General features: G+C 38.1%; 1 protein-coding gene across 2 annotated transcripts in view; it reads left to right on the forward strand.

Moving 5' to 3' along the window:
• Nucleotides 1-14,045, forward strand: part of rcan3 (regulator of calcineurin 3) — a 54,113-nt gene extending 40,068 nt beyond the window's left edge. For both annotated transcript variants that reach the window (XM_088087611.1, XM_042501369.2), the window contains 3 exons: nucleotides 3,554-3,727; nucleotides 5,659-5,830; nucleotides 10,863-14,045. In XM_088087611.1, the coding sequence (XP_087943737.1) occupies nucleotides 3,554-3,727; nucleotides 5,659-5,830; nucleotides 10,863-11,017 (501 nt within the window). In that variant the 3' untranslated portion in view covers nucleotides 11,018-14,045. The remainder of the gene's footprint in view (nucleotides 1-3,553; nucleotides 3,728-5,658; nucleotides 5,831-10,862) is intronic.
• Nucleotides 14,046-18,902: the final 4,857 nt, after the last annotated feature.

Below are 18,902 nucleotides of genomic sequence, written 5' to 3' on the forward strand. Positions count from 1 at the left end.
AACCTCTACTTTAATTGATTTTTTTTCTGTGTCTCCTCTCTAAATGTGGACGTTTTAATGGGTCCATGAAGACAGTAAAGGTGGAACTCCTCATGAATCCTTTTCCCTCACCAGCAGTTTGAGGAGTTTGAGTCACAGCGTCGGTAATTGATCAGTCGATCTGGTTAGATTTGATTAGATCGATTAATGAGAGCGGCAGCTGCTGCAGACTTTCAGACCTAGTGCAGTTAATGGTTAAGTTTCACTGCACCTGTCGTTCTGCTGCTCTGTCTGTGCACAGAGTATGGTCTGCACTGTGAGAGTGTTGTGCAATCAATAACCATAAATTTATACTCCAACAGCACTCGTAATGAACAGTCCAGCTCCAAAAATATATATTCAGTACGTGGCGGCAGATGTTAATTTGTGGCGCAGTATGATAATATACAGCTACATGACATTTGGCATTGCATCTTACTTTTTATGATTTTTTTTTTTTTTGCATTTAGTGTTTACTTTACCAGCCATGAAATAAAATATTACAACATATGTGAAAATAATTAATCATTAATCAATCAATCAATCAGTCAATCAATTTGTTGTTAAAGTATGAGAAAATAATGCTTGGGGGATACCAAGGTATTCAGGTACACCAGGGTATTTACAAATCCAATACTGTCAAAAACACAGATGCTCCCCTCTCTATATATATAGAACTGATACAAAGACACTGTTTGGAGGTGATGTATTGTAGTGCACAGCACACCCCGCCAGAGGTCAGTCTCTACTGGTGGAACAGGCAGAAAGATGAGAAAGTTGGCGACTGGGAGGGGATAACGTCACAGGACAAGCAAAAAAGAAAAATGCTGCTGCCCTGGTTTTGGGGTATTTTGGGTTAAGTCTTTATGTTAAAGTTAACCCAGCCAGCACACACAAAACTTTGTGCAGACTGCAACCAACACATTATGGAAGAAGGGTGCTTACTTCCTATATATGCTTTATTTTATACCCCATAAGTACTATGTTAGACACACATGCACCATTGTTGGCTTGACATTTACATTTTTACACAAATACTATTATATACAGTATACCAGAAAATCAGAAAAGTATGAAAAAATAGATACTGCCCAAGCCCAAAGCAAATATTTGAAGGTTGCAGCTTTTCTGTCTCACACAATAGTAAAACTGAATATCTAATTTTTTAAAAAGGAGGGGGGAAAAAACAGCAACTCAAAAATGACTTGGATGGCTTTTGCTGGGTATTTCCTCTGTTTTTTAATGTTTTATAGACCAAACAATTAATTGATTAAAAAAATAAGACTGACAGATTACATAATCATGAAAATAATCGTCGTTAGTTGCAGCCCTGTAGCGGTGCACAGCTTCCCTCTAGCTTGTTTGTGATGAATATGGAAATTAGAGAACGGCATGACTTTCACATTGCTTCTTATGATAAGGCACCCGAAATCTTTGCCCTGTGTGTTACTGTAGTTCCATGATGCATAAAATCCTAATAATTGTTATCAGATAGAAAAGTTTTTTGGGAATCACAAAATGTCAAACAAGACAAGATTTAGATGTACATGTGCAAGAGTTTTTTTAGGGACTCATCCAAAGGACATACAGACAGAACCGAGCGCTCATTTCAGGGTGCTGAGTTTACAGATACCTGGTGTCTGCCATCACTAAGCTGTCACTAATATGCAGAGGCAGATCTCACAGCTGACATGTTGCCTCTGTTCCTCCAGCCAGCACGCACCCTTTCCATCCTGGTAAGAGGTGCTGTGTCAGCCGAACAAGGAAAGTATTGTGGGAGTATTTCAGTCTGATGGTTCTCACTGATAATACTGTATATTCAGAGGAGCACTGGCACTCAAAAACACATTGGATAGAGGCTGAACTTATGAACTAATACTAATGCCACTGACTCCACATGTGGTTCTCAGGACATGGGGCAGAAGGCACACGAATGTATTAAAAGGTATATGAAAAAGCAACTGTATGATCATTTGCTTGATCTTTGCACAAACTTTTAGTTCTGTTCTGTCCATCATCCATCTTAATTTTTTATAAAGAAGACTTCGTAGTCACGTTTCCGCCTGTGATGGGAGATGGTCGGCTAGGAGACAAAGAACAGCACTACTGATTAGTGAGAATCCAGCTCTCCCGGCGGCCTTTTTTCCTTTTCCTTTCGCCCTCCTACTGAGCTGCTTGATTGAGCTCACAGCCAAGGAGGCCAATTTGGCGCCCATGGAGAGGATCAAGTAATAAAACATAGGAGATGTGGGAATATATCATATGGGTATAGATAAAGACAAAGTGTGTACAAGGAGAAAGGGGTAAGTGGTTGGAGAAAGGAGAGAATTACATAAAGAGACACAGAGAGCGAGGGAGAGGACTGTGAGACAGACAGCGTCAGAAAAGATTGCATGAAAATTACGGGATGTTTGAAATCTAATTTCCACATTAACTCGATAGCAAATGAAATGGGTGCAGAGCAGTTAGAGTCACGTCTGATGCTCAGACAGAGGTGTCCGTGAATAACTTAAACCACAGCTCACTCCGAAATGTCTCGTGTTTTCACCAAAAAAATATGGAAATGCAGCAGAGGCAACATTGTTGGTGTTTAATATCTGTGCAAAATGCACTTAATATGGCATGTAAACAAGAACATGATATTGGCTGAGCTGCTCCAGGGGACCTTTCTACTGGAAAGCAAACAATCCTCTGAGCCGGTATAGAGCCAAAGTAACTAGTCAGCTACTCGATTTAGGCAATCACCAACAATTCTGATTGTCAATTAATTATTTATCCCAAAAAAAGCCAAAGATCTGCTGGTTTCAGCTTTTTTCTTTTATATATATTTGTAATATTTAGGGACTGTTGGGCAAAGCAAGTGATCTGAAGATGTCACATTTGGCTCAGGGGAATTATAACAGACATTTTTCAAAGTTCTCTCAAGGGGATAAAGATATAAGTGAAAAATGAATACACAAATTAGTTGATAATGAACTTTTTTTTGATACCCTTTCAAATTATTATTTTAACCTTATTAAAGATGTTTTTATCCTGATTAATTAACAGGTGGTATAAATTTTCTCCTACAACGGTGATACTCTTCCGGCACAGGACCAAATCTGGTCCTGTGCCTGTGTGGTCTAGTTGATCACTAGACCACACTTTGATTTTTTTTTTTACTTTTTTTTTTTTTTTTGTTTTTTTACTTTGAAAGTCATTAAGGTGCCAGAGTGCACTTTTAAAAAAGCATCAAAATAGGATGAAATTAGTTAATCACAAAAAGTGCCAGGGAAGGACCCCTGGACTACCAAACAGAGGCCTGGGCTAAGCCTATATGTCTTCAAAACCCCTGCGTACACCTGACCTGTGGTCAGCTGCTGTGACTGGCCTCCTGTTATTTTGCACAGTGGGCCCCAGGACAAATCAAGTTCAGAATTTCTGTCTAACAGTGTCCACAGAGTATCAGCATACAGACATTAAACATCAACATGTTTAAACATTAATATTTTTAATCCATTACTTATCACATTTTTTCTGTTTTTGTCTTCTGCAGGAGAGGTTTGAGGCGTTGTTTAGGATCTACGACGAACAGACATCTTTCCAGATGTTCAAAAGCTTCCGGAGAGTCCGGATCAACTTCAGCACCCCAGAGGCCGCTGCCCGCGCTCGCATCGAGCTGCACGAGACCGAGTTCAACGGCAAGAAGCTCAAACTCTACTTTGCCCAAGTGAGTGTTTGTTAGAGGGTCTGGGACATCGACTATCTAAGGAAGAGCAGTGCTTATTTATATGGGAAGTTATGCTATAGTTTATCTTTCAGTGCGACGTGCACACGCACACATGGGACAAAAACCTCATAAAGGAGGCTGACACTGTCTCTCCTTTTAAATCACTTTCTTTCAGTTTTATTCATTTTTTGTGTCTCTTCTCTGAGCCACACCTGACTGCTTCTACAACCCACCGACCCTCCTGTCAAACCTCATCAGTCACATGATTGAACACATGAACACATGAATTGTTGATTTTTCTTCCATCTTTTTGTGTTTATGCATGACTGTCTGTTGCCTTTGGGGGAGAGTGGAAAAGAAAAACAAAGTAAAGTGCATGTTTAGTACAAACAAAAAAGAAGAGGACCATATATCTTAAGCACTGTGAGGAAATTGTCTTACATATTAGGTTTCAGTCAAAAAATGTAATCAGACTTGGATTGGATTTCGTAATCTCTGGGTAAATCGATATCTGGACGTTCTGGAATAAAGGGAAACAAATGTGGGTGTAAAGCAAAAGTTTAGACATCTAGCTGGTTACATGTAACCATTTCTTTTTTTATTTTTTAATGCGTAGCAAGTCTAGACAACACACACACGACACACATTGAAATGTAGTCCCCGAAGCTTTGTAAGAAATACTTTGACATCGAAAGGCCCTGACGCACAAAACCAACATCAAAGAACTAGTGGTAACGTGGGCCAACTGTTGCATCGCCTCACATCGTCTGTGTCAGCACTTGAACACCCCACAAAAACAACAGCCAACGGTCAGCTAGCCCGTACGTTCTGCACCTGTGAGGAAATAATTTTCCAAACCAGCAGTTGGTGGTAGGCCGTATTCGTCATGTAAAAATAGAAACAGGAATACAGACAACAGAGATTTTCTGCCATGATTGACAGCTGTGTGCCAATCTGTGTGCTTGCGGTTGATGGCGCTGCTTGTGATTGGTGTTTCGATTGGTGTGGTGGTGTTCTGGAGGAAATCCAACACCACTTGCAAACAATAACACAAATAGTTACAAACTGTTTCTCCTAAAGAGATCAATGGCCAAAAAAATACATCTAACATAAAACATCCTATCTGTTTTTTGCACTGAACTGAACTGAACTGCCAATCAGAGTCATTTCATTCAGCTGAAAAAAAGTAAAGCAGGGCCCACAATGCAGGAAAACCCACAAAAACTAGGTGACAAACCCTCGCTGACAGCCCAACGATGATGGATGGCTAACCGTCCGTTTGGTGTATGAGGACCCAAAAATAGATGTTTAAGAAAAAATCACTTCAAAACGCAATTTAGCCCAGATGCTGAGACATGATTTGGCCTGCAAATCTCCAAATTCCTGCTTCCTGGAAAACCATGAGTAAACTTATAATTGATGCCTGTTTTATCACAAATATCTCACTAGTCATGACCCCCACTGTACCTCTCAGTACTTTGATGTAAGAGGATTAAGGATTTTAATGCTCAGAGAGATGCTACATGTAGGTATTGTAATGATGGCAATTGACTGCGATCAAAATGACGAAATCCCCTCGTGGGAGGAAGCCTGCAATTTGAGACTAAAAGACTGAAGCCGTGACTGCAAAACTAATGTGCTTTTCTTGCAGTTAAGTGTAAGGATTACATATACAACAAGTAAAAGCACAGGAACTTCGACAACTATCTCAATTTGGCCCTAAAAAATAGTTCACCTCAGTTTTCTATAGGTTGGCATGAAGTAAGGTTGTAGCTATGTCAGCTATTGAGTGCATTAAAGCAATAAGCTATAAGATGTGTAGACCAATAATTACATAAATCTTTACAGAGGAGCTTCACACACTTCATATCACTTTTATCTCATCATTTGAGTGCCACAGCCTTTATCGGTTGTCATTTCTTTTCCAATAGGTCCAGAATGGTGACGAGGACATTGACAAGTCATACCTAGCCCCTCCCCAGCCCGTCAAACAGTTTCTGATCTCCCCACCTGCCTCTCCACCTGTGGGCTGGAGCCAGAGTGAAGACGCTACGCCTGTCATCAACTACGACCTGCTGTGTGCAGTAGCCAAGCTTGGACCTGGTCAGTACTCAGTATCTAGGTTCAACAAACAATTTTCTTATACATTAAGTACATAGGCATGCACACAAACACCAGAGATACAACACAGTAGAAATGATGTGTAATGATGGAGGTATGAAAAAGAATCTTATTTTAGTCACCCAGATAAAAACAGAGATGATTTCACGCTCCTCAGCGGGGTGTTAGAGAAAGGTTATTCTGTCTAGGAGGCAATTTAATGAAAGGAACTGCGGTGGACATTTCTAAATTATCCCCATTTCATTCTTGACTCTTCTTGCAGCCTTTTTAGTATCATCTGCGAAACAGCATTAGGTCTAATTTACCTGATCACAGATGCATTTGTATGTAACACTGCCATTATGTGCCTATGTAATGTCATTATGAATTGAGTGGCATTTTATAATCGATTTTTCCATGTAAAATGGCTCTTAACATAGAATTTCTTACTCCAGTGTTACTGTGGTCTTAGTCAGGCGGCAGCATTTTTTTTTCAGCTTGAAGCCAATAAATGAAATCCACAGTGTTGGCCACCATCCATCAATGTCGAAGGTGCTTAACCTTCACTTGTGCATTCTCACATCTCTGAGGAAACATGCATCACTGCCAGTACCTGTGTGTGTGCGTGTGTGTGTGTGTGTGTGTGTGTGTGTGTGTGTGTGTGTGTGTGCGTGTGTGTGCGTGTGTGTGCTTGTGCATGTTTGCATATGGATTTGCAAAATCTACATTTATTGTTCAAGTGTTTTTGTTTTTTTCCCGAAGTCAAAAACACAATAGCAGAATTGTAAGGAATAAGTAGTTAAACAGTGTGAATCAATCGTTGGTTACTATTACTACTGAGAATATAGAGTGCTCCAGGGATGACGTTTTTCATTCGGCTGACCTGAAGGTAACTTGGTTCCCTTGTCAAAAAGCCTATGGGATTTTGTCATTGGATTTAGGATTATTGCAGAAAAGTAGCTCTTTGGCAAACAAACATTTGTGACACTTGCATGTTTTTTTTTCAGCAAGAAAATCTTACAAATTAACAACACTTGTATCATTTTTGATATGAAATCACCAGAAGTAAAAAGTTAATGTTACAAGGCTATAAATGAACTACACTACAGTCGCATGAATTAACGTCGCCACCACAACAAGGCTGTGTGTAAAGCTGTGTTCTGCCTGATGACGTTCCTTAGCCTTATTTAGCCACTTATTAGCAGCCACCTTTTTAAAGAAACATACAAGCTTCAAAATGTACGAGTGGGGTATTAACTGATGTATTTTTTGTTGCAGGACAAAACATGAAAGTCTCTTAAACTTGTGTTAATCGCAGATCTTATTTCAGGCTTCTAACCCAAAACTTATTCAAGAAACTTGCTGACTTTGAGACGAGGGAACTCGGAGTGCTGATATGTTATCTGATTTCCATGTTTTTGGGATCCTCGCTTGGGCACTCTGTTGGGTGCATATTTAAAACACTTTTGTATAAGGTTCTAATTTTAAAGTGATACAGCTAGAGATGGCATTTTCAACCAAACCATGGCGCTAAAGTTAGCTTGAAAGAGAACGCCAATAATGAGTCCTAAAACTTGGACATGAGTTGGCATTTCAGCACCTCAGCCTCCCTTGTCTCTAAGTCAATTGGTTTGCAAGCTTTTATGTGTCCTCAAAAAGACAGTTGCTAACAAGAAGCTAAATAAGACTACAGAACATCATCACATGGCGCCACGCTGCTTTACAGCCTTGTAGCTGTTGCATTGCAACTGTAGTGTAGTTTGATTTGGCCTAGCAATAGTTTTTTACTTCTTGCAACTACATGTGGGCTTCAGAAATTCTGAAAGTGGTGTTTATTTGCGAAGACTATCTTGCTGGAAAAAATGTATCATAAAGGTTTGTTTACCACAGAGCTTATTTTCTGCAATAATCCAGAATCTAAAAGAAAAATCCCATAGGCTTTTTGATGAGGGAACCAGGGCAACGTTAGCCTCCAGGTTTGCCTACAGAAAAATCAGTTGAGCACTGCATGAGCTAGCTGAGAAACTCCTCCGGTAATAATTATATTCCACCTTACAGAAGCGATGCTTGCAGTGTTTCCAACTCTTTTCTAACGAAATTTTCTAGCACTAGATTCAGAATTTACTACCAGTCGTAAGATGACATCATATGGTTATTTGCATATTGGTGACGTCAGTTGAATAATAAAAGCTTTAAAACTAAAATGGATTCAGTAGAAAAATCCTCAACAAAGCATTTGAATAGCTGAGAGTAATGGCACTAATGCTGCTGAGCCATACGTTCTTGTGCTTCCAATCCACAGAGCGAGAGCGTCTTTGTAACCATAGAAACTCACCATAACTGAACTACTAGCATTCGATGTGAGACGAGAGAGGGGGGAGGAGACCCTGCACCCTGTTGGCGGGGCAAACAGTCAAATTTCCATGAAAATGGCAATGAAGTAATGTAGAATTCAAAAATGCGAATTGTGAACAGTCTACACGATAAACTGATGTTGTGATTATAATGGAGGCCAGTCTCACCACAAGCAGATCTTTTTTTACAGTTCCCTTCCTATTACAGTTTTAGCACGTGTATGAAATGGCAGTACAACTCTGCACAATCACATTTGGAGGGTTTTAAGATCTTTCTCAGCAGCTTTGTTCCCCAGTCAGCTTCTCCACTCAGAAATAATGACGCCTCTGTCTGCCTTGTCGACAAGATTTCAGATTGCAGCGACCTTTATAAAATGTCACCTAACACACCAAAAAGCTGTGTCACTTCCACAACGTCTGTCCATGTCTGTGATTGTGGGTATTCTCATGCTGATGAAGTGGAAACCAATAATTCTGTATTCAGTTTAACAAAAACATGATTAAACTTCCAACAAACACACACAAAAACACTGTCCATCCCAGAGGATCACTCTTGACACGTCCTGCTGTTACCATAGCAACGTGAGGAATCAGGAAATGGCTTTGTTCTCTGCCTCACATCCTGGCATCTGAAATCAGATTAGCGCCGGGCTGCAGGACGGCGCGCTGACTCCCTCTGTCAACTCCCTGCGGTAACACCAGGACTCTATTCACTGTCCGTCTCTCTGTTTGGCACCACAGTGAAAAAAAGCTATGAGACCAATTTCCTCCTGTCCGCCAGCTGTCTGATCTCATCTCCATGGCAACTGTGATACAATCTAGCAAGTGTGTGTTTTCAATCTGAGTCCACTGAGTTTGGCATCTGGACAAATGGCAGGATGATTCCAAGGAAAGTCTCTTTGTTTTCTCTTAAAGCCATTTGCAGACCTGATCCTCGATGCATCGGACAAACACTAGATTATCATGTACTGTAAAAATACCCTCATTGTGACATAGATAGATAGATACTTTATTGATCTTTACAGAAATTACTTTATCCAGCAGCTACATCCACAGTATATAACATTTAAAGTATAAATATAATTTTTTTTTTTTTTTTTTTTTAAATCACAGTTTGTCATGTGCAATGTGGCTACCATGCTATATGACTTCCATTATAAAAAGTTCATACATAAATAAATATATAAAGTATATACAATAGCACCCCTAAAAGTATAAAATCTGAAAATATAAGATTTTTTAAAAAGTGCCTGTATAAATATATAAATATATGTACACACATATCTACACAATAACCAGTATTATGCAATTGTATAATTTACATTAACAAATAAAGAGTAACGTTAAACTAATAGAATAGTTTGAGTTTGAGACTAGTTGAGTTGCTTAAGCTTGTCTCACTGTCTTCTCAGACAGTGTTTGTGTAGAGTGGTAGAAGAAAAAGTCAGATATTTTATTCAAGTTAAACTATTAATACTCCTTTATAAGTGAAAGTCCTGCATTCAATATTTTACTTAATATTTGTACTTACTAAACAACTGATCATTCTGATAGCTGTTTAATATAATTATTAATGGTTTATTATCGAGGCCTTGAATTTAAATGTTTTAACTTCGTATACTCTACATACTAATCATCAAAAAGTATGATAGCTCTCTCCAAAATGTTTAAGTAGCATCAGAAGTTAATATTTAGGTGCCTGGAATTGCATTTAAAAGATAATGTTGTTATTCATTGTCAGCAAATTCCATAAAAGCCCAAAACAAACAATGTGGTAATCTCTTTTCAAAATACTTTATGACTTCCTTGCCCCATCTAGAGCCCAGTCCCCACTGAAGCTGTAAATCTTGAAAAAGGGGTGATAATTACATAAGGTTTTTTTAATGGCTAAATTATTTCTTGTTAAGTTGCTTGTTGGCTTCTTCCCATGTTTTTTTCAAAGAAATTCAGCCAAATTGCTCAGGTTTCACAGGGTTAATCCACATTTGTTCTCTTTGTACTCTACTGAGTACAAAGTAAAATGACTGGAAACCACATGCCTTTGTTTTTGGACTGCAGTGGAGGCAATGACACAGAGACAGATAATACCTGTTAGTGCTGTAGCATCACTTCAGTGACAGTAAGATATGTCTTATGCTTTAATTACTGTACTTGAATAAATGTAGTTACTTATGGCATTTTTCTATTAGGTGCAATTGATTTGTACTGTGTAGGAGTACAGTTGCACCCCTGCGGCTCAACTTTCACATCAGTAATGTTTTGTATCTGAGTACACTTACATTATCTACATGACTTGTGTTTAAATTGTCGCAAAAAAGAACACCTATCGCAAGATCTCAAGCCCACACAATAGTCTATCTTCACATTCTGCCTACTATGATCATTTTAAATGTAGTTTTTTCCCTATAGCTTTCTTCTTTCTTCCCCTAGACATTCTTCTTCTTGCTTTTTTAAAAAACATCTAAATCTACTAATTTTTTGCAATTTGTGGAAAACCGTAAAAATTTGCTCATTGCCTTTTTTTGCACCAATTTCTTTGGTTTCAAAGGCTTATATACTTGTGAAGGCGTCTGAAGGCAGCACAAAAAAAGTGATGTCACTCCCGGTTTCACAGAGTATTTAATGTGGAGTTTTATTTTAATAACTCCTGCTCCCCCACCCTTCCCCTCCCTCTCTTCCAGGTGAAAAGTACGAGCTCCACGCGGGGACAGAGTCCACCCCCAGCGTGGTCGTCCACGTGTGCGAGAGTGAGACGGAGGAAGACGAGGCGGCACGGCCAAAGCAGCAGATCGTCCAGACCAGACGTCCCGATGGACCCCCCAAAGTCTTCAATTAAAGAGGCCTCCTCCCCGACACCGGCGCGGCCCCCGACCGCCCCTTAAACCCGCAAAACACACCTGCCCTCTCTCTCTCGTCTCTGCACTCACAGAGAGCGTCGATGCCCCTCATTTCAGTTCAACTACAAGCAAAAACCAACCAACAAACATTGCTCGAAGACGGTGTTTGTGGGGAGCGTGGCGATGGAATGAGGCGGCTTGAAGGGGATGGATGAGAATCACACACACACTCATCACATTCTGCGGACAGTGTGGGGAGCGGCGGGCACGCTTTTGCCTCCACCCCACAAACCCCCTCCCCCCCCTCGTTTTCAGCAAGAGGGGAGGAAATACCTGTCCCAACGCAGGCACCTGTCACTTATCACACACACTCGGCTCTCATTGCTAGTCCTGCTCAGTAGCTTAGTTAACTTGTTAGCTTGTGCCTCTCCCTCTCACATCTGTCGTGTGTACAGTATCTTTGGTTAAACAAAGACATTTTTTTCTTTCTTTTTTTTTTTTTTTTTTTACAATAAATTGTGTTTCATATTATATATAAACATAAATGTCTATTTTTTTTCTTTTTTCATCCATTTTCATATCTGCTGGTTTGTCGCTTCAGCTTGCATCAAGATTGAGTGTGTGATGTTCCCGCTCTTGTCTGCATGTATATACTGTAATACAAAAAAAAAACACATACAGAAACACAAATACTAACAAGATGTATCAAGAAAAAGGAACCTATTTAACATCACACACAGCACGAAGCGTCATATGTGACTAACAAAGTTGTGGTGGCTGTTTGACTTTTATTATTTCTTTAGCTCGTTTTCGCTTTTTGTCCCTTTTTTTATTTGGAGAGGTGTTGTTTTTTGCTAAACTGCTAGATGTGTATTCTTACTATGTATTTGATACCCCGACACTTTTTGCATGCTTAGTTACTTCTGTAGATGAGGAGCTGAGATGTTTTTTTAATTGTTGTTTGTGATGACAGGGAAACAGTGTGACGCTTTTGACGCAGTGACGTCTTTGAGGGGAAAAAAAGCTGAATGATTTTTTTTTTGTAAGATTGACAGCTCAGTTGTCAACGTGATGGCAAATTTGCATTTGTCGCTTTTGTTGGGATTTGATGGATCAGAGACAGTTCATCCCCCTCATTCTCTTCAAAGGGTTTGGGATGTGGATTTTTTTTTTTCTGATTCTGTTTGTTGTACTTCACATCTTTAATGTCTTGGTTATGTTGTTTGATCAAACCCACTTTCTATATGTCAGGTTTTCTTCTGAAACCTACTTCTGCTTGTTTTGCACTGAGTTATCTCTTGATATCTCCGAGCAGTTGCGGGGCTCTTGACCGTCTCCTGCTGCGCGCCAGAATACTGCGCTGCTTTCTCACTGTAAATAGCTGAGCGGTAGATTTGTGGAATTAGTCCTTTTAGATTTTGTAGTTAAATCTGAAAAGCATTTTGCTGAGAAAAGGGAAAATTAGGTAGCCTCATGAGATAACAACCAAAGCATTCACTCACCCCATATTGCCATGACAAAATAATTTTTCATACTGAGACACTGATGTGTATTGTTAAAGTAAGCAGAAACAAATCCTAATTTTCCAGCTTTTTACTGCATTATTTTCATTTTATATTAGCACATTTGACTTTTCTTGCAGTATCTAGTTCAATGGAAAGTTTAGCAAATTTCCACCCCAAAAAAATCATAAAATATTTTTCCTTTTTTTAAAATTTATTTTCCAAATAGTCCCATATCATATCAGTGTTCCAACTCTTCTTTTAATGACATTTCATAGCTTTCAAAGCAACGTAAACAAATGTTCCTAACAGGGCTTTTGGGTGTCAGCAGTGAGTCTAAACCGTATTTTTCATTTGGCAGCATGAAATTAAAAAATACTTTTTTGCTATATAACAATATTAGTAATCAAAAGACAAGTCCGTCTGCATGTGAGCACTTTATCGTCAGTGTTTTGTTTGTTTCCGTCAAATAAAATAGTCATTCTTGAGACAAAGTAGGAAGCACATTGCATTTCTTGTCTGTTTCTCTCTTGTGTTTTCTTTTATCTTAAGCTGAACACCTGGTTAGCCTTTTCACCAGCATATTGCAGTGAGTGTAACACTCCACTTCCTTTTTGCTAGTGTGAACCTTGGAAAATTTCAGGCCTTTTTTGGATCTATGGAAGTGTACCACTGTAAAGGTGTAGACATGCAGTACAAGTCCTTGGTTTTATATGAGGCAGGATGACACCGCAGAGCAAAATCAATGTCTTTGTTTTTGTGTTTGTCCGCAAGAAACATTCATCTTTGCTGAGAAAGTTAAATGGTTCTTTGAAATGTTGGCAGAGTGCAGTTTTATTGGCACTACGGTGAAGCTGTCGCAGTTATGTAAGCAGACAGCAGATTGGTGGAACTACAGACGTGCATTATGATAAAGAGGAAGCAGCGAAGCAGGAGGAAGACACTCGTGACGATTTTTTTACTCTCTGTGGTCATGGTGTTTAAACCCGGGTGCATTTGGTCACAGTTGAAATGAAAATGTATATTTATGTACATATGCCAAGTGGTTTTTTTTTTTGTTGTTGTTGCTGAGACCAGTCCCAGTGTGCAGTTTGTTACGGCTTCTCTTGGCAATGTTGTAACAGGAAAAAAAAAAAAAAAAGTACAAAAATGTGTAACAATAAGTCCTGAAGATGCTCGATCAAAAACCAACTGTCATTGTGTTGTGTTCAACATGGACTCTGTTTGAATGTTTCTTTTATTTCTGGGGAACGTCTACTAAAAAGGTCAATAATACCGTTTGTCACTGTTGTACTGTTTTTGTTGAAATATGAATATTGTGTCTTGTATTGTAGGAATCCAGAAAACAAAGTAGCAAAACAAGCAATAATTTACAGTTCTATAATACCGGTATGTGTATTTTCATGTTCTGTACTTATTTCTCAGAGATGGTCTCTGTCTCTTACAGTATCCGCTTCTATTTGTGTAGTATAATAGCCATTTGTTTCACATAGAGAAATACATAAAGACTTATTCTTAAAAGCCATGTTTAGTGTTGTTTATTTTAGGGGTTTCTTTACTTTAGGGGCAACACACTTCAGATACAAATACAAGTACAGAAACAGAATATCATATAAAATGTAGTAGAGTTTTTACACATCATGTTCAGACTGCATGGGATATATTCATCTGAAAATAATTCATTTTCACCACTAGTTTATGTCTTTCATGTATTACCATTACATTCAAGTCACAGAGCTAGCAGAGCTTAGCATCTCTTTTTCTTGAGAGCTGAATTCATAAAAGCTTTTAAAAGAAGTGTAGACGGTTATAGGTGCAGTGTGCAGGATTTAGTGGCATCTAGTGGTGAGGTTGCAGTTTACAACCAACCGAAACTTCTCTCATGTGCCAAGCATGTATGAGGACTATGGTGGTTGACCAAAAGCGGGAATTTCCCTATCTAGAGCCAGCGTTCGGTTTGTCTGTTCAGAGCTACTGTTAATACAAATTTGTGTTCTTTGTGGAAAAGGACTGACTCCGTAAACATAAACATCTCATTTTTTGTTAATGACAATCCAGCAGTTCTTAGTTGCAGGTGATTAAAACAGAATGTTGTATTCCATTTCTACCAATATAACCCCCTTAAATCCTACACATTGGACCTTTAAGGCTGTGTTGAAGGCATTCTCAGAAGCTTTTTCGTCTTGATCATAAAATATTACATTTGCTATATTATTGAAAAAAAAATATTTTAAGTTGTTTCCCAATTCATGATGTTAGCTGGAAGTGAACTTACTTTTATCAATCTAGTAAACAGATGTTTGTTTGTTTTTCACTTCAACATCATTTCTTAGGAAAATTTTGTAAATGCTTTTTGTTTTACAAAATTTGCCAAAAAATGTTACTTTAAGCTACTATATCCTTCAAAATATAAGACAACGTTGCCCCTTTTTTTCCCTTAGCAACTGGCATATTTTTTAGTAGTTATTATTTTTATACCGACACGAAATATTAATGAAGATAAAACTATCACCAAAACTCCGGATGTTACTAATTAACTTGGTTGGGCCTAATTAACAATTAATTTAATTTAATTATCATAATAATTTTATTTATTTATTTATTTATTTATTATTGTTATTATTATTATTATTATTATTATAAATTCCACTCATTAGGTGGTGAAAACCAAAACTGTGGTTACTTCTCACGCAGCAGTTGTGGTTGCAAGCCTGTTAGCCGGCTAACTTTAGCATTTAGCTCAACTAGCATAGCTGTACACTGTTAGCATTGTTTAAAGAGCTTCAGAAAGACAGATACACGGCTCGTTGACTCAAATATGGCTAGTTTACAAGTGGAAATATCACAAAACTGTAAGTGTTACTTATTGACCTTCTTTTGTTATAGCTATGCTAGCGGTATGTGTTGTGTTTAGCAGTTTGTGTTAACATTAAGTTACGATGGTTAGCATTATGTGAGCATGTTAGCATGCTGAAGTTAGCATTAAGCTCGCCTTAGCATTAAGCTCAGCCTTGCAGAGCTGCTAGCATATCTTGAGAATTGTTTTACCCTTTTAAACCTGGATGGATATCAGTTTCAAACTCCTATCACACGCATTTTAAAGTTCGAAACCTGAGCAAAAATGTTTAATTCTAAATCTCTATTAAAAACATAGGAAAAAGCAATGAGCAGAGTGCAAGAAATTGGTAAAAGATGACAAGAAAATAACCTAAAAGTCAGTGGTTAAAAAGCAGAGAGATAGAGAGAAAAATGTTTTTTGTTATGATTCTATAGAAAGGGGAAGATGTCCAGAAACTATTTTTGTGACTATAATAATTAATTTGCTTGCTTGTTGTTTTTTTTTACTTTCCTTTTTTTGTTGGTAATTGTCAGGAAATGATTTTCATGTCCTTTTTACTAATTTGTTGCAATTTTTGGGATCATTTCTTGTCAACTTGCACATAGCCTTTCTCCTATGTTTTTGAAGGAAATCAAGCCATTTGCTCAGATGAAAGAGTTTTCAGAATGGCAGATGCTTGGCTATATGACACAAATGTGATGGCATATATCATCTCAAAGATACAAAGTTATATCAGCCTAGTCATGCAGATTGATAAAATTATGTAAATGATATAGATCTAATTAAAATAACCACAGTCTCTCACACAGACACATGCAATATTGTTCCAACAGATATCAACAAATCCCTCTTTAATTTTTCACTTATTTGCTGTTTTCCTTCCAAAAAGATTACATTGTTAATTACAGTGAACCAAAAATGTCTGAACCCCTTAGGTTTAGTATTAGCTTGCCTTCCACACAAGGCTATAAAATACACAGAAAAGCCTTTATCACATGTTCTTAAATCATGTTACAATGGTACAGCAGTGGTGCTGTCGCTTGCACTTTGCACCTCATACTTCCCTCAAGGTCCTAACAACAGTTAATATTCTGTTTGGTTCAGAGGCTTGTTTCAATTGTAAAGACTCTGACAGCAAGGTTGAGTTAATGATTCCTTCAGTGAGCAATACTGGACATGTGATTTATAACATGCAATACAGCTGTGACCTACAGTTCAGCAGCAGATTGAATTTCACGCCTGCAGTTTCCTCGTGTCAGCCATGAAGACAGATGACTGCTTATGAATCCAGTAACAAAAGATTTCTCTCATCCATTTACATCTGACATACTGCACCTCATTATTGTGTGAGGGGTGAAAAACAACATCACACTTTCAGCTATGATTTGGCAAAAAATGATATTTTGCAAATACAAGTTGGACAAAAATAAATCTACATATAGAAAATTGGTTTATTTAAACCCTGCATACTTAAACACCTGGATCGGCATCAGGGTTTGTTTTTTTTTTGTGCTGCACTCAGACGCCTTTCACTAGCACAAAATTGGTTTTATTTCCCTCAAAAACACAGAGAGAGAACATAATTAGCAACTTGACAAGAAATGACCTGCAAAAATAGTAAAAGGTGACATGGAAACAAAGTTAACTGGGGATTATTATTAAATACTATTCAAAAACAAGATGACAAATGTCATGACAAATATATTTAGAATTATCTTAATTAAATATTTGAAATTATGCTCCATAAAAATAGAAAAAGAAATTAAAAACATACTACCTTACTTTTTTAAAAAATGTTTTTTTTTCTTTTTTTTTGTAATTTTTTTTACTAATTTCTTGCTAATTTTTGGGTGATTTTTTCCTGTGTTTTTAAAAGAAATCAAGCCAGTTTGCTAAGGTTTCAAAGGGTTAAGCTTACTAATTTAGCAAGAAGATTTGTGTTTTCTAACCTGCACAAAATACTACGTATTTAACATTAAGAAACAGATAGGCAGAAGATTTTTAAGGTTACCTGCGTCACTGTTGACAAACTTAGAGTTCTAAAGGTAATAACAGTGGACAGCTGTCAGTTTTTAAAAGTGGAAGACTTAAGAGCAGCTCTGAGATGAGGCATGCTCTGTATCCTCTCTCCATTACACAAAAACCCTCTTCATGAGGAATTCCTCTCAACAATGACCCTTACTGTTGAACGTGGAGATGCGTGTGCACCTAAGGGGAACAGATCAGGTTAACGTGGCCCCCGTGGGTGTTAATGGGGCCAGTGCCACCAGATTCCTGTTAAAGCTACTCTCCAGGAATACACAGCAGGAGCGTTTTAGTTGCTAATGCAGGAATTTTAAGTAATGCATTAGTCATGAGTGTACGAGAATATACACAATGAGTTTTTAGTTAAGTGGTTCCTTAAAAGTACACATATTGGAGTGTAATGGGTTTATTTGGACTTCATTCAAACATTTACCTCTGCTTTTAAATCAAAGTCCCCTAACGCAGTGAAGTGATAAGTATGGTGACTGTAAACACTTTTATCTCCCGCAAGAAGAGTGAGTAAAGATTGGCTGCACCAGTAAGACCTGCTGTTCTATGGTCAGCAAAAGTAAAAGATAAAATAACTTTCCTTATCTGTTCTGACAATGAAATTGTTTGCAATTAAGACAAATTATTAAAGGATTATGATGGCAATTAAATGTTTGCGGTTTGTAGGAAATCATAATTTTTTTTTATAAATCATGAATATTTGTATTACATTTTAATAAGTTTTCTCTTTGGAGATTATAACATTTTTCAGTGAGTTTTTAGCTGTGCCATAGGATCTGAGAGATATGTTATATTGGTGGGTCTGTTGGTTGCTGCATGACTTTGATTCAGGCTGAAACATTTCTTAACTGTTATTTAACGGTTTTTCTTCTCCTTTTCCCAAACCAGCCCAGACCCCTGTACTGCAGGATGAACTTAAATGCGGCACGAAGGTTAGCCTCACAGCAAGAGGGCCTGGTTCAACCCCAGTTTGGGCCGAAGTTCAGACCTCGGGGACATGCAGGTCAGATTAATTTGGGACTCTAAATTGTCCATAGGTGTGAATGGTTGTCTGTCTCTGTGTGTCAGCCCTGCAATAGTCTGGTGACCTGCATATCCCGCCTCTCGCCCAATGACAGCTGGGATAGGCTCCAGCCCCCCTGCGACCTTTACGACCACGACCATTGCGACCATGTTTTTCAAGAAATCAAACCAATTTGCTGTCATTTAAAGGTATAATCCATTCTTAGGCTATTCAAATTCTACATAAGTATTTAACAAAAGATGATCCATCTTTCTTTTCACCTTGAGTAAAATCAAACAAATTTTGCACATGCAGTATTGTACTTGACTGAAACCAACACAATGTGGGGATTACTGAAAGATGCTCTCTCTTCGATGAAACTTGAGCTTTCAGACTTATGTAATGCTCGTGGACGTACGCAGGCAATCAGGGGAAGCAGAACAATGTGTGTCTGCCAAAATGAAGTTTAGTTACACTTTCTCACAAAGGCACAACACTGACTTGCT

Source organism: Plectropomus leopardus, chromosome 14 (genome assembly GCF_026936395.1).
Source record: "Plectropomus leopardus strain MGB_pleo_1.0 chromosome 14, ASM2693639v1, whole genome shotgun sequence".
Classification (NCBI taxonomy): domain Eukaryota; kingdom Metazoa; phylum Chordata; class Actinopteri; order Perciformes; family Serranidae; genus Plectropomus; species Plectropomus leopardus.